General features: G+C 36.8%; 1 protein-coding gene across 1 annotated transcript in view; it reads right to left on the bottom strand.

Annotated features, from left to right (window-relative positions):
• CNTNAP2 (contactin associated protein 2) overlaps positions 1-15,191 on the bottom strand; it is a gene marked incomplete at both ends in the record, with an annotated part of 1,183,012 nt that overhangs the window by 607,551 nt on the left and 560,270 nt on the right. Inside the window, 3 exons of the mRNA XM_082307127.1 lie at positions 1,943-2,086; positions 5,377-5,561; positions 7,821-8,024. Of these exons, the coding sequence (XP_082163253.1) occupies positions 1,943-2,086; positions 5,377-5,561; positions 7,821-8,024 (533 nt within the window). The remainder of the gene's footprint in view (positions 1-1,942; positions 2,087-5,376; positions 5,562-7,820; positions 8,025-15,191) is intronic.

Below are 15,191 nucleotides of genomic sequence, written 5' to 3' on the forward strand. Positions count from 1 at the left end.
TTTCACTTCATTACATTTTGTCTGTCTTGCCTCTTCAGATAATACACTCTTTAGGGTAGGGTGTGCCTACTGTTATGGGTTTGTACAGGATCTTCTACAATGAAGCTTTGATCCTTGTTGGATTGCGTAACTACCATCATCATAAACATGATTAACAACAGTAGTCTCAACCGAGTCTATTTTTCATGCTAAATCAGGCTAAAAAATCGGAGGAAAAAAGCTTTTGTAAGAAACATTAAAATCCATGTTGATTTAGTTAGAGTAAAATTGATTTTGCTTTTGAAGAGCTGAAGCAATTTAAGTAATTCTACTGAAAACAAAGGTCACTTCTATTTTTATAGCTGTTCTCAGAATTGGAAATCAACAGAACCATCAAATTAAACTAGCATGCCAAAGCTTCTTATGTGGATTTTACTTTCATGTTACAGGTAACATAATTTTAAAAACAAACAAACGAAAAAAGAAACAAAGAAAAAAGAGAGAGATTATTTTACAGAGGCTTTACAGGCCTGCTAGCTATGCCAGACTTTTGAAAGGATAGAATTTGCACTACAGAAACTGCTTAAATAACTCTTCTGTTCAGAAAGAGGCTTTAAGAATATGTCCTACTAACTTGCAGTGGACTCAACTGTGCAAAATGGAAAGATTACTCTTGTAGAAAGACCCTTTCCTAAATCAGGCATCAGTCTGTGAAAACCATGGTTACATGACAAGCTTAAAATGCACTGCAGGCAGGAAATCACAGGCAATTCTGGAAAAATAAAGAAGTCAAAGATTCAGGAATTCATGTGACTGGGTCAAAAAAATTCTGAAAGTAGAGTCTTCCTCCACGGCATATATATCATGCTCTTTGCCTTTGACAATACTGAAGAAATTAATGTAGGAAAAAGGTTCTAAACATCAGGCTGTATTACTGAATTTGTATGGGCAAACATTACATATTGAAAATTATCCTTTGTATTACCTTGACCATTTAGGCATATTGTTCATACAATTACATGGAACTTCAGTATTACTATCCAAGGAGTAATCAAATGGTAATCAATCCTTTGCACTTCATCATCACTGCATATATAAATCTTTACTCTTTATTACATAAAGAGAAAAGCAAGAGTGGAACCATTCATATTGTTAGCAGGACTTTGTGAAGGCTGTAAACTTGTACAGAAGAAAGCCTTGATCAACTTATTCAGACCATCACAAATTCATGGCAATAATACATTTATTTCTTACGCACATTGCCTTTGTATGCCAGCAAGCAATTTTAGGAACATTTAGAGCCTTAAAAATACAGTAATTAAAGTACATTCTTTCTTAATCACCCTGCCCGTAAAGCTGCAAGTTCGAACATGAAAGCAACTATGAATGCTTAAGCAAGAGAAAAAATAGAATAAAATGTTAATAAGTTCTGTAATGTTAATAACCTAAATAATGATTTTCAAGTCTAATATCTTGAGGCCTTTCAGAGCTACCAGAAAGGCCTGTAGAAGCATTCCCTTCCAATGACTTCTGCGCTCCAGCAATTCAACTAGCTCTGCAGGGATGAAAGATACCATGATTTAAAGCCACAAGAAAGCTCCAATTGATTATAATAATACACCCTGTCTGCACTGGTTTTGGACTACTATAATTTGGGAGGAAAGGAAAGAAATACTTATTGGTTCAGCTGATTTTCTTTTAAAAAGTAGTCATCTGATACTGAAGGTTAATTTTGCAAAGATGAAATGGGACCCCAGAAGTAAAATGCTCAGACATAATAATAAAAAAAAAAAAGTCACAAACATACATTCAGTAAGATCTTTGGGTACGTGATCAAGTTTGTTTTGTGTTCTGTACCATTCCAGTATATCACAAGGGTATCAGCTACACACACTCGCAAACCTTCTAGCCTCCTTTAGAAGGTGAAGCAGATGTTTAGGTGACCATTAAATTATGCTCTTACCACATTAGAAGGTTCCAATTTCTTCCTCTTGGCAAGGTCAGTGATATTATTGCCATTGTAGTTGATGCTCTCCATGCAGCCTTTGAAATTCTTCCTACTGTTAGAACTTGGCTTCCCAGAAAAAGGCATGCCTCCAAAGGTTATCTTTGAATGAAACAGAAAATGGTAGATAATTACTGGAGGGCAAGGACTTTTAAACAAATTTGCTGTAGATGTATTTGCTTTCTTTGAACACTCAAACATGACGAATGAGAGACCTGGCAACACTGCTTACAGAAAAAGGAAGTATCAAATAAGCACTGCAAAAGCAGAAAAAAATCTGTAATGAATTTGTAATTGCAAATATTTATGGTAGTAAATCCCAAGTATTATTACAATTGTCCAAATAGTGAGCAGACACACATCACAGTTGTTCATATGTGGACTGCTCTTCTGATCGCTACTGAACAATATGTATTCCAAACAAAGAACTTGGAATAACTGTCCATCCCAGTATTTTTCTAAACAAGAGCAGACATGAAATTAGCTAGATAATCTGATTCAAATCATTCACTAAGCTCTAACTGTGTGCCAGAGCTCAGCCTGCAACACAGCAGTGGTGGGCTCCAAACCCATACATTTCTTTCCTTTAATGCTTATATATCTACTTCATCCAGAAGAATTTTACAGAATCACATAGTTAAAGATGCTATCCCCTGACAGACAGAAGCACCTTCCAGTACTGAGAATACGCTTTTATCATGTCGTTAGAGTCAATGAGGAGTTATCACATGACTTAGCAGACCAAATCAGCTCCATAGAGAAGATAAAGACAACCATCGCAAAGACTCAGCCATCAAGGTCAAACAGGAATTGTTTTTCTCTTAATGCTGAATTTCATTACCCTAAACCACTGGGTTATCCAGAATCTCTAGTGCTAAAAACCAAAGAAAACCAGATATTTTACAAACTAAAAATGTTCACTTCTTATGAAGTCTCTCCCTGTCACTCCATAAAGACTCTCATAAGGGTCTCTGCTGCATCAGGGTCTTTTCTGAAATGTTTGGAAGTGAATAAATGCTACATGTTTCATTCATGTTTTGCAGCCCAAATGTGAAGAACAAGGGACTCATGAGATTAGTCCCTGCAATCTACGTTAAGTATTTATATCCAATAGATGATGGCATAAATAGTAATGACACCTAGCTTCCCTGCCCCACAAATGCTCACAAAAATGTCTACTCATAGTCTGCTGCTGAGATTTGGCAGAGCCAAGCTTTTAAATATCATTCATTGTTAATTCCATTTGTTATTACTGAGAGCAAGAAAACACAGCTGTAGGGACACATTTTCCATTTTAAAAGCATGTAAGGTATCACTTTCTATCCCAAAGAGGAGGCTTTGACTTGTCATATAAGAAGAACTAAAGCTACACAGCTGAAAACCAAAATCTTTACAAATAGCACAAAACAGCTATGTAAAAGCGTTTTGTGGGACAGATCCTCAGGTACTATAAATTGACGTTACTTGACTTTAGAGAAGATATGGTACTTTACATGAACTGAAGAATGTGACTGTAATATTTTAATGGCTGTCAAACATTCTTTTGCATGTTAGTCATGTGTTTGGACAAGAGAAAATGGAAAGGAAAGCATTTTGAAGAAAAAAAGAAAAATTGCAAAAAACACATACCACGACAGTGAGTTAAGAGGGACTCATAGGATTTTTCTTTTTTACCTTGAAAATGCAATCAGAACTAATGTTTATTCCTCTTTTGTACCTACTTCACTTTTCTGAAAGAGATTAACCTAGGAACTATTTTTTTCTATGAAAAATAGTTTTGATTCTTTCGGGTTTATCCACTGTGATTAATTTATCACAAGGGCAACGCATTTAAATTTAGACTGTGATGACTGATTCCCTAAACCAGTGAGGTAATTGAGAGGAAAGGAAGGAGAAAAGGTTAAGGCTCTTGCATTTATATGAACCACAGAAACATGTATCTACACACACTCAAATAAGTTCCATTAAACACAAGGGGATCCATGTACGTGGAGACTGAAGTGTATCTTTGCGAACTGCCAGGGAGGTCTCTAATGTCAGAGAAGAGAAGATGGTGAATCTCCTGGATTCTACTCTTACTAGAGGTAAATTTATTGTATGCAATATATTTATTATGTAAACATGCTACATAGTTTTACGTACGTGAGTGAGTGAGTGAGTGAGTGAGTGAGTGAACTGCCCAGCCCTGGCTTATAGCATTCAGCCTAACTTTTTCTGTAGTTCACTCACGTGAAAATCTTTAATAAAATCTATTTATGTGAGTTTTCAGTAGCTCAATTCAGTCTTCAGTGCTTGATGAGTAATAGAGGTACAGGCAAATTTGCTTATTATTTTCTCAGTATAACAGCTACCAAAGAAGGCACTTATAAATATTTGTTGGAATATAAGTAAATATTTGATTTGGTGATATTTACAATCGTAAGTAATTTTTTCAAACATTCATATCCTATTCTTGATCAAAAGATTGTTTGTAAAAATATCAATACACAAGTTAATTCAACCTTTTCTGCATTATGTCATTTTTATTCCCACTCACTGCTTAAAAAGTTGCAAGGATGGAAATACATGTATTTCGCTCAGCCAATCACGTTCATTCTCACTAGGAACACTAAAGAGTGCAAGAAAATCATTATACAAAATTTGTAATAACCAACATGCTGAAGTTCATGTAACAATTTAGAGAAACTGAACAACTTCATACTAGCAGAAGCCAGAATGTAATCAAACAAATCCGTGTTTAGTTATTACCAACACTCCTGTGCATTAACCTGACCGATGAAACAAAAGTTTTCTTAGAACTTTCCTAACTCTTTATTGCTTCTTTATATAAAGAAGTTATTGATGGCATATTTGTGAAAATACAAGGAAGTACCTACCTACCTACGACAAGAAAGATCAAGATCCATATTAGTAAAAAGGTTCTACTCTGCTTGCTTTGCTAAAAATAAATACTAATTGTCAGCACAGACTGAGGCTTTCTGATTCAAGTGCAAAATTATCACCTGAATGGAATAACGGACTGTACGATTTTTTTGTTTTAATCTACTTCCCGCTTACAGCAGCTGCCTTTAGAGATTTTAAAAGTAGTGTACGCTTAGCTTGCTGAATAACAAAGATCTCCCATTTTAAAACAAAAGGCTGAGATGACTCTTACACCAGATGGGATCTGGTAGACTAAGAAAGAGCTAATTTACACTAAGAAAGAGTTTAATTTACACTTAAGAACAGTGTAGGGAAGAAAATTCCAGGAAATGTCAGGGGAAAAAAAATTAAAACAAATGTACAAAAAAGTACCAAAACTTCTTAAATTATGTTAATTTTCTTTTCTCTTCTTATTGGACTTATCTTTATAAAGCAAATTTGAATGAAAACAAAAAAGTTTCACTGTTTACCTCATAATCCAGGTCCAGGTAATCAAATTCTCCATTGGTTCTGAAGTGCTGCATGTGTCTGTCCAGGGTGAGATTGATGTTTCTCCCGTGGCGCTCTATGATGATGGAGTGCCAGTGGTGATCGTCCAAGAGGCTGCCTGTCATCACGGATGTGTGGCCATAAATAGAACCAAGCTGGTTGCTGCCTAAAATGAGAACAGAAACAACAGCAATTCTCACCTCATACCAGTTAGGCAAACATTTTCCCCTTGCTCTGTCAATATTTCACCTGAATCATACCAGACACACAATAAGCTGGAGGAAGTCAGTCCGCTATGAAACAAAGATCTGCCCAGTGCAGAGCTGCTGCCATAAATGCAAATAGTTAGACCAAATACAGCAAGTATCTGATCAGTGAACTGTATAAGTAGTTATTTGTAATAGTAGTTATTTGGAGGTGAACCAGAGAAGCAATACCAACTTTCAGTTGTAAAGTTTTCAACTAGGGGTTTTCTGTGTTTTCATCCCCACATTACAGAAATGAAAAGCTGTCATCTTTGGGCCAGGTCCTGAGCCTCCCTGGAACTGTACTGATTTATCACTGTTAGGAAGACATGGTGCCTGATAACAGACTTGGGTAGCAAAAAGCCTTTTCAGTCCGAGTTCTACACTTTGTAGGCTCTACCAGTATAGCTATACCAGCGAGCCTATAGGAAAAGGCTAAATGCAGATTGAGCTAACAGCAGCAAAAAATGTCTTCCGCTAACATAGCTTCTTTAGGTCTTTCCCCTGCAACAACCTTCCTATTCTGGAAGTCAAACTACTAGCAGGAGTACAGTCTTGCAATTCTCTGCTGTGTTTTCCAGGGGCTTTTGCCAGTGCGGCTATGCTAGTCAGCGATCACGTCTCACTGCAATCTGACTGACATAGCTAAGCCAGCAAGGTTGATAGCATGGATCTCAACTGAAGCAGCAAATGACTAATTCAGCAGTAAGTTTAAAAAATTGCTGCACTGCCCAATAACTCAGTGCAATCTTCCATGTTCTGAATACATGAGGACCTAAAGCATTTCTGGAGCTGAGAATTCCTTACCATCAAGCTTGCCTGCAACTCAGACATTAAGGCTTGTGCATGTTGGTAACACATTCTGGCAAATCACACTTCTGTGCCTTAAGACATTACTCCCCTACAAATGGCCATACTGCCTTTTTGCTGAAGGCCACTGATCCTTCAACAGCTGTTGGTTAAAAAAAAAAAAATTCCATGCATGTTCATGAGCCTCAGTTTCTTCAAGGCAAAGTCAAGTTCAGTGCAAAGCGAGACCTAAATCCACCACCATCTCCCCATCCTCCCCCCGCCACAATCTTTGAACCTAAGTCACTGGATTTCACCAGGCAAACTAAACATCCTTTTCCACTGACTCTGGCACAAAGACAATACTCTCAGGCAGAGGAAGAATAACACCATAAACCATTACTTCTGTTTATTAAGTGAGTGTGTGTCACAGGGCCTGTTCCCATTTATCAGCCTAGTGATTTAAGAACATCCCCACCAAGCACATACATGGAAGTTATAATAGCTTATAAAGACAGATGGAACTGAAGAATACGGAGAAACTGGAAATGAATGGGTTAGTATTGCAATTAAAATTGGTAAAAATAGATAACTGCTGTAGGAAGATGTGCTTTCCTCCTCCTCATCTGCTCATGTTGATCTTTAGAAAAAGAGCAGGAGAAAATGCTAGTGGAAATAATTACTATTCAATGTAAATAATGAACAGAATAATTTACTCTTCACATGTCTGTAAGAGAACTAAGAAAAGTTACATGAAATCTTTTTCGAAAACACTTTTGTTTGAAGGGAAAATAAAAACGAAACCAGATAGATGTGGGGTTTTTCATAACAATGTACTTTATAAATCTGGTCACTCATGAGCCTGTAGTCTTTCACTGGAAGGAAAAAGGAGGCTGGAACTAGAGTAACACATACAGGATTCCATCATAAGATTGCCTGATAAACTGATGTCTTCTTTCCTTTCCTAGTCCTACGTCTCAGATTCTAGGAAGGCTGCTGAACCTCAACTTCATGTGGCCTGTGGCTTCCCAGCTATTCCTCTAGCACTGATGACAGTGTCCTTCTCTCACACAAAGTCACAGCTGAGCCCAAATACAATTCTAGCAAGGCTTTTTTTGTTTGTGGCAAGTTTCTAATGACAATATATTGCTGATCCCGTTTTTCTGTATGATCTTATTTTCATGGTATCTCACACAGAGTAAAAAGGAAGGAATGGAACAGAAAAAAAAAAAAACCAAAACATATAGAAAGGGAATGAACAACATTTTCACCAAATGATCTGAATAAATAATGTGGCTTACCATACTACTGGGGAAAAAAGATGTAATATTTGCTCTAAAATTTTTGTGGGAGGGTTAAAAAGTACAGAAAACTAAACAATCAAAGCATACCTAAATTTAAATTTAGAACAAGTTTGGCTTTCTTCAGTTCCAAGGTGATATAGTCTCCTTGCTGTCCTTCTCCGTGGAAGATTACACCTTCGCTTTCAGAGGTCTTAAATTTCAGAGAGATGACATCCTTCAATGTTTTCATTTTCTTGTTCCTGAATCTGTATGGTAACACTACATGGCCATCAAAATTGATAACATCAGCCCCTAAAGGAAAAAGCAAATAACATTGTTGATGAGCGATTATATATTCCTGTGGCCACTGGAAAAACAGACATGCCATATGTAGATTGTACCTGAAGAGAATAAAAAATGTGCAAGTGTGATATGCATTGTAAATACATTTTCTCTTGACCATAATTTAATACCATAAAAAGTAGGAATGAGGCAGGACACATATTTAATCCATAGCATATAAAAAAAAAGCAGATTCAGGCAGAAAAATACTACAACTGTACTCAACATCTTTTGGTTTCTCTCAAATACAGTTGCTGCCATGCACACTTTCCTAATTATAGTTGAAAATGAAAGACAAACTTCAAGTGGTCATTAGTAATTCATTTGATGCCTCTTTAAAATCCAGTATAGATATCTGTGAAAACTGTAAATAGTAAAACATGCGCCCAAAGAAATTGCCTAGCAATTTTAAAAGACTCCTCAAACTGTACGTAAACCATAGGCATAAGCCTTGTCTAGTTCAGTTTTATATACAAATCTTGGGTAAGTTGTGACCTCAACTAATTATAAGAATAAAAAAAAAGTTCTGTCATTTGGGCTAATTTTTGTTCCAGGTTTGGTTTTATTCAAACTCTGGGAAGAAAATTGAGGGATGCAATCATTATCACTTAGAGTCAATCCAATATTCATATAAATATTGCATAATGACACTACAAAATTTCATGTTGTCTCATTTTCATAACTTAATCTCTAATCTAAAGAATGAGCCACAATTTTCCACAATTTTCTGGAGGCTAGATCCACAGTAAAAATAGCTGCAGAACTTGATTCCATTCAACAGACATACTTCTGCGGAGTATTGAATTTTGTCTTTTAAGCAGAGCTCAGTAAAAGACAGTAAACAAATACTGATCTGTAAAAATTTATACAGATTTGTTTAAGAAATCCCCTTTGTAAACTGCTTAACCTATGATCAATCACCAGTGCCTTATTTTCATGAGCATTTCATCCTCAGTATTCACAACTGACAATTTAAATGGTCACTAAGCAAAATTCTTAAAAAGGAATTAATACAAAACTGTTCATTTTTTGAAAGAAAAAAGTATTTCCCACCCATATTCTTCAAAAACATTCACACTTCTTATTGGCATACCTTATTCATACCAGTCATTTCACATTCTGAATGAAATGAAGGATGGCATTTTATCTTATATTCTTCAACCATTTTTGCCTACTTCTGTGGGCTGCTCTTCAGTGACTGCTTGAACTTTTTAAAATTCCTAACTTGTTTTTGCTATTATGGTGGGAATTAGTTTAAATCTTTCAGTCTCCCTCTAAAACACAGGAACAAACCCACTCCCGTTGTGTAATTAACACAGAAGAATCCTTTAAAACTCCATTAAAACACTTTGTACACTATGCCTAAATAACTGCATATATTTCAGTTTGAATTTATATGGCCTACAGTAGCCGATTATGCTAAAACCTGTCGCCTTTGTTCTTACAACGTATGTCAAACCCACATTTAAAAAGTGCTTACTTTCAACTAATCTCTGAAATAGTATTTTATACCCTGATTCAGAGAAGAGCCTAAATAAATGTGCACACCCATCCCTGTCTTGGGAATTTAGGAACCATCAAAATGGTCTGCTGAGTCAATTTTTACTACTGCTGCGTCCTCAACTGCTATCAAAGAACTGTTTATGTATAGCATCTGTATAGCTTGCTTTTTCACATTCTATAATTTCCAGAAGTACTTTTCACAGTGATATAACAGCTATTTGAGTGCTGAAGAAGATCATTCAATCAAGCTTCATGAGGTTTAGCATTTATTTTCTAGACAAAAGTATGTAAACCCACAACCAATATTTCACAAATGATTTCCATTTCCTTGTTTAGTCAAAAAATCCACAAGCCATCTTGTATTCATTAACTAAAACACACCCAGTTGAGACTGAGGCCTGCAGTCATGTTGATTAAATGCCTATTCATACATACTTACATCACTTAGCATAGCGAGTTTTCAAATATAAAGACCAACACATTATGTTTCCATCATTGTGGATTTTCCCCACAAATCACTAGTATAATAAATAGCTCTCCACTACTTCCAGGTCATTTGTTTTGCTGACACAATGATTCTCTGCATGCTGATGATGTGGTATCTGTTTCTGGTTGATACAACCATTTGGCCTCTGTATATCTTTAATAAATCTGTATGTATGATCACAATATGGTCATTATCCTCAGTTGACACAAACTGTTGACTCTCTAGGGATTATTACAAATTGCAGAAGTTAAGAACTTTGCTACTTTGCAGAAACTATGCTTATGGTTCCTAAGACTGATATGGGGGAAACGTGACAGTGGACAGTTGCTGACCTACAGGTCCACGTAATTTATACTAAAGATAAAATTATGGCTCTCAGGCAGCATGGATCATCAGAGCTTGTGATTTTACCTTCACAATGCTGCTGCTGCTATTTAGGCTTAAGAGTTTTAAAGATAAGTAATGTTTCCTGCAAACTAGCATCAAGCGTATGTATTTCAGAGTCTGCCCGAGATCCAAATGTAAGACATGATCTCGTATTCACTCATACTCACATATTTGGCTCAGATACAAAGGCCACTAGTATTAATGGAAGGAGCATTAAGCATGTCAAAAAAACCTGTGTTAAACCTGGAAAGTAAGTCTAATCACTCTGTCTACCTTTACAAGTTAGATCAGAAAAAAGTCATAGAAATAAAACTTTCTTTCTCTACTCACAACAGCCAAAGACTCCACAAAATTCTTCCTATGGGAGTCAAAGAGATCTAGAAGATTGAGGATGCAGACTCTATAATGCAAGTTTCCTCATGCCTCCATAAGATGTTGTCCCTCTGTAAAGGACCGATAGGAAAATGGGGTTTTGCCTCGACGTTGCCGCTGTAGCGCCATCCAGCGCCGCGCTTCGAAAAGACCCTCTGCTCCACAGTTCTGAGAAAAACAGCCTCGTGCGCCTGCGCAGGGACTAAAGGCGCGAGAAGAGCCGAGGCGGGGGCAGCGCGTCCGTGGCGAACCGCACGTACGCATTTGTGATCCGCGCATGCGTGGGAGCCCCTACATAAGGAGCGCACGTGGCCCGCGGCGCGGGCGGCGGCGGCGCGCACGAGACCGCTCCTTCCATTCCTGCACCCTCAAGGCTTCCCCGCCCCCCCCGCCCCCCATCCTCTTCTCCCCTCAAATAAAAGTGAAAGGTTGTACGACATCTGACCGATTCCAGCGCCTTAATCTCGTCCTTGGGATCGTATCGAAACCTCCCCCCGCATTGGATCGGGACACCCTCTCCTTTCTAGAAGATTAATAGGCATATGTAATGTGTTTCTGTTTCACACAAGTTTTTTGACATATTCAAATCGGTAGCAGCTGACTGTCATCAAACAGATGGGTAATAGTCACTGAAAGATTTGAAGGCTCTTTCCAGTGGCAAAGATTTATACATTTTTCTTAATGCGTAGACTTTTTCATGGATCACGTTGACCTATTACCAAGTCTGTGGAAAGGAGGTCAAAGGGAAGAATTTTAGATTTCTGAATTTTTAGTTCCAACTACTTCTTCAAATTCTATAGAACCATATGCTGAGTCTTCTGTAGCATTATCTCACCCCGAATTACTGGGTTAGAAATAACCTGTGCCACGTACACCTTCCATTCCTGCCATTACTTGCATCACATAACTGGAAGCACCTGCTCTAGACTCTTCTTGCCATTAGAAAGAAGAGAGGCAGGTAGACAGAGGTGTTATTTGCACAGTAATCATGCAGTCTCTGTTCATCTCTGCTTCTGATCGGACAACGAACTAAGACACTCGCATCCAAAGGTGTTGGATTTGTTGTTAGCAGTTGAAGTCTGCAATGAAGCAGATTGGAAACATATAAGTTGAACCTATGCCCAAATCTTCCTAAACCTGCAAAGACTTTTGATGAAATGATAAACTTTGACCCTCTTATTGCTTATGCCAACTAAATGGTGAAGAAATTTTATTCAGTACATAAAACATGAGCATTACGAATTGACTGCAATAGCCCATATTTACTAGTATATAATATACATCTCATGTATATCAGAATGCAGAAATATATATTAGAAATACCACTTTTCTTTATAAAACATACCTTACAATACACATTCCAATAATAAATACTTATTAAGCTCCAAGTGCAAGTACAACTCTCAGCCTGACCTGGTTCTTTTGAGTGACAAATTCCAGGAATGTGAATCAGCTCAAAATTAGTATCAGAATGGCATGTTGTATTTGCGGTGCAAGAAATCCATTAAAAAGTTATCAGCATGCAAGGAGGACACATTTTTGCAGGCATAGATGCAGATGTTGCTCTCAGAAATGAGGCCACCCTGGTTCACATTTTGAGTCTGTATTCAGAAGCAACAGTATCTGATTTCAGAGGTGGCGTTATCTTGTATAAGCTCATGACTCAAGTAAATACATTACTTCCGGAATTTGTTTTGAAGAAACAAAGAAAATGGTTAGAAAAGAGACTGTAACAGAGATTATATCAATCCGTTGTTTTTGCTTGCCTTACAAGCTGTCAAGAGATCCAAGAAATGCCTTCTTGAGATTTCTGTTTGTACTTTTAGAAAAGAACTTTTAGAAAAGCATTAAATTTTTTATAGAAAAAATATCTACATGAAAGTCACTCTGTTATCACAAAAATCATACTTCTATGTAAAGCAAATTCGCTATATAGATTATACTCTTTTGAATCTACATACACTGCCTTGAACAAATGCTACACATGAAAGAAAACTGATGGACATTACCACTTAAGCAACCTTCATAACAAATATACATCATAAAAATATGATTCCATATAAAATGTCAGAGATTCTCTTCCACTGACATTTGTTAAATTTACTTTCCAATGGTTATAGGAACCCCTACATGGGGTATATCATCTTTCCCCTAAGGCCAGCTGGTACCACTTTGTAACATCTGCAAAAGTTACCCTAACAGTCAGGCATCTGATCCAGGGCTGATTGGGACAATGACTCGACTTCCGTGGGTTTGTGGATTCACAACATGCTGCCTATGAAAAGGGAAGTATCCCTTTTGTACCTACGCCATTCTTGCAGCTATGCATGTGTGTTCTTCGCATCATTCATTGAAGCAAATTCACATCACACACTTTAACAAAGCCGAGTAGAAGTAGCAGATTTTTTCCAAAACCTGGCCCTGAATTGCCATGTTTTGAAAATCATTCAATTAAAAAAAGAAACAGCAGTAATCTTTGATTAAGCAGCTTTTTTTTTTTTTTTTCTGCATAGCTGTGCTGGCAGCATGCACATGGGTCTGCATGATAATTCAATCACCTAAAGATTACATAGCAATTATGTTTAAGAGTTATCATATGTAGAACTGTGGTAATGACTTGTGTTCCTTCTATGATGACACTCAGCTATTTAATATCATGATAATTACCATGATGTGGAATGGTATTTAGAGAGTAAATCATATAATTCCTATAATTGCAGTGTAAATATATAATTTTTCTCATCGTTAGCCACTCAACTACCAGCATTAGTAGGAAAGAGACCTAAGCCATCAGATACAGTATGTTCACCTGCATTCAGTGAAGTCTGACTGTTCTCAAGGGCTACTGCTGGAATGGGGGAAAATTTTTTTCAAAAAAGATAAAGTGCAAAATAAAAGTGAGAGAAAAGGAAAGATAGAGGAGGAGAAAATGCGGGGGGGGGGGGAGAAACTGACTTTTTTTTTTTTTTTTTTAAATTACATTTACATAGGAAGTACAACTCTGATATTGCTTTCAATTTCATTTCTCCCCTATTGCATTTCTGACGATATGGGTGGACTGGATAACACTGTTGACATCTTAAAAATATAACACCACTTTCAGCTGGCTAGGAAGATGTGTTAGGCTTTATTCCAGTAGATGTCTGAGATGCCACATCAAACCCATTTCATTAGTTAATGGCATCACCACATTCAATTTTCCTCTAAAAAATAATAAAGTCAGAAAGCCTTAAAAATATCATCAGGAAATTGGGTGACAAATGTGACTCCATTCCCAAATCTCAAATGAAAATAAGTCACCATTCACAGGTCTTCCTACCTATGCTTTTGTCCTGTACTTTCAGCCACATTCAGGATTTGGTAAAATTTGGTCAGGGAATCAAATCTATATAAAGCTATTTTATTTGGTTCTCCAAAATAATTTATTAATTAATTATAAAGAAACAACTTCAAATCAGACTCAAGCTCCAGAACTTATCTATTTCCTCCCTTTCTGGTGAGAGAAATATAACTATCCTCAATGTCAGCATCTGAAGGATGAAGAAGTGCTCATTCACAGAGACTCAAGACCAAGACTTCTGCACAGCTGCTTAGCTACTTTGCTCGAGGTACTGCCTGGAATTACCGAAAAATCCCTGCTATCAGACACGGTAAAATAACACTGATCAGAACAAAGCAGAACAGCAAAGTACTTTCCAGAAAAATGCCTACCATACAGCAAACAAAATCAACATTATTAATTGCAAATTTAACATATACACGTTTTTAAATCCCTACTGATAACTGAATGATCGACTCTAAAAAGCTGGTACAGAATATTTCACTGGATTAAAAATACAAAAGTTCTGTACTACTGATCCACAGCGACCTTAGGTGAAATTTTCTCACTCCATTACCTCTCCTCCATTACCTCTATTTCATCTGCTTAAATCTTCTGTTTAGATTAAACGATTTTTAGGGAAAAGTCTTCACTTGTAGCATTCTTTTCTTACTCCATAATGTCAACCTTATGTCTGATGTACTAATACTATAGTAACAAATAGCATTAACCATGCAATGGGCATCTATCCTCTGAAAACATCCGAGATGCATCAGAGCATCTCTGGCTGGGCCAAAGTATTCCACATGTGTAGTTTCATTTGTTGTAGCTATTAGTCACGGGTACTAAAACATCATTATGACAAATATAAGCACATAAACAGTGTATTATTTACATATTTTAACAGCAAAAATGAGGTTTTCTCCTAACAAAGCAAGAGATAAGGCTCAAAATCATACCAAAACCAAAGTCTGATTTTGTTATTACTCATGATAAATTACATACATGGATATTACTTCAGAAGACCCTAATCTACTTTTTCTAATCTACTGTTAACATGATAGCATGT

The sequence above is a fragment of the Platalea leucorodia genome, assembly GCF_965183815.1.
Source record: "Platalea leucorodia genome assembly, chromosome: 1".
Lineage (NCBI taxonomy): Eukaryota > Metazoa > Chordata > Aves > Pelecaniformes > Threskiornithidae > Platalea > Platalea leucorodia.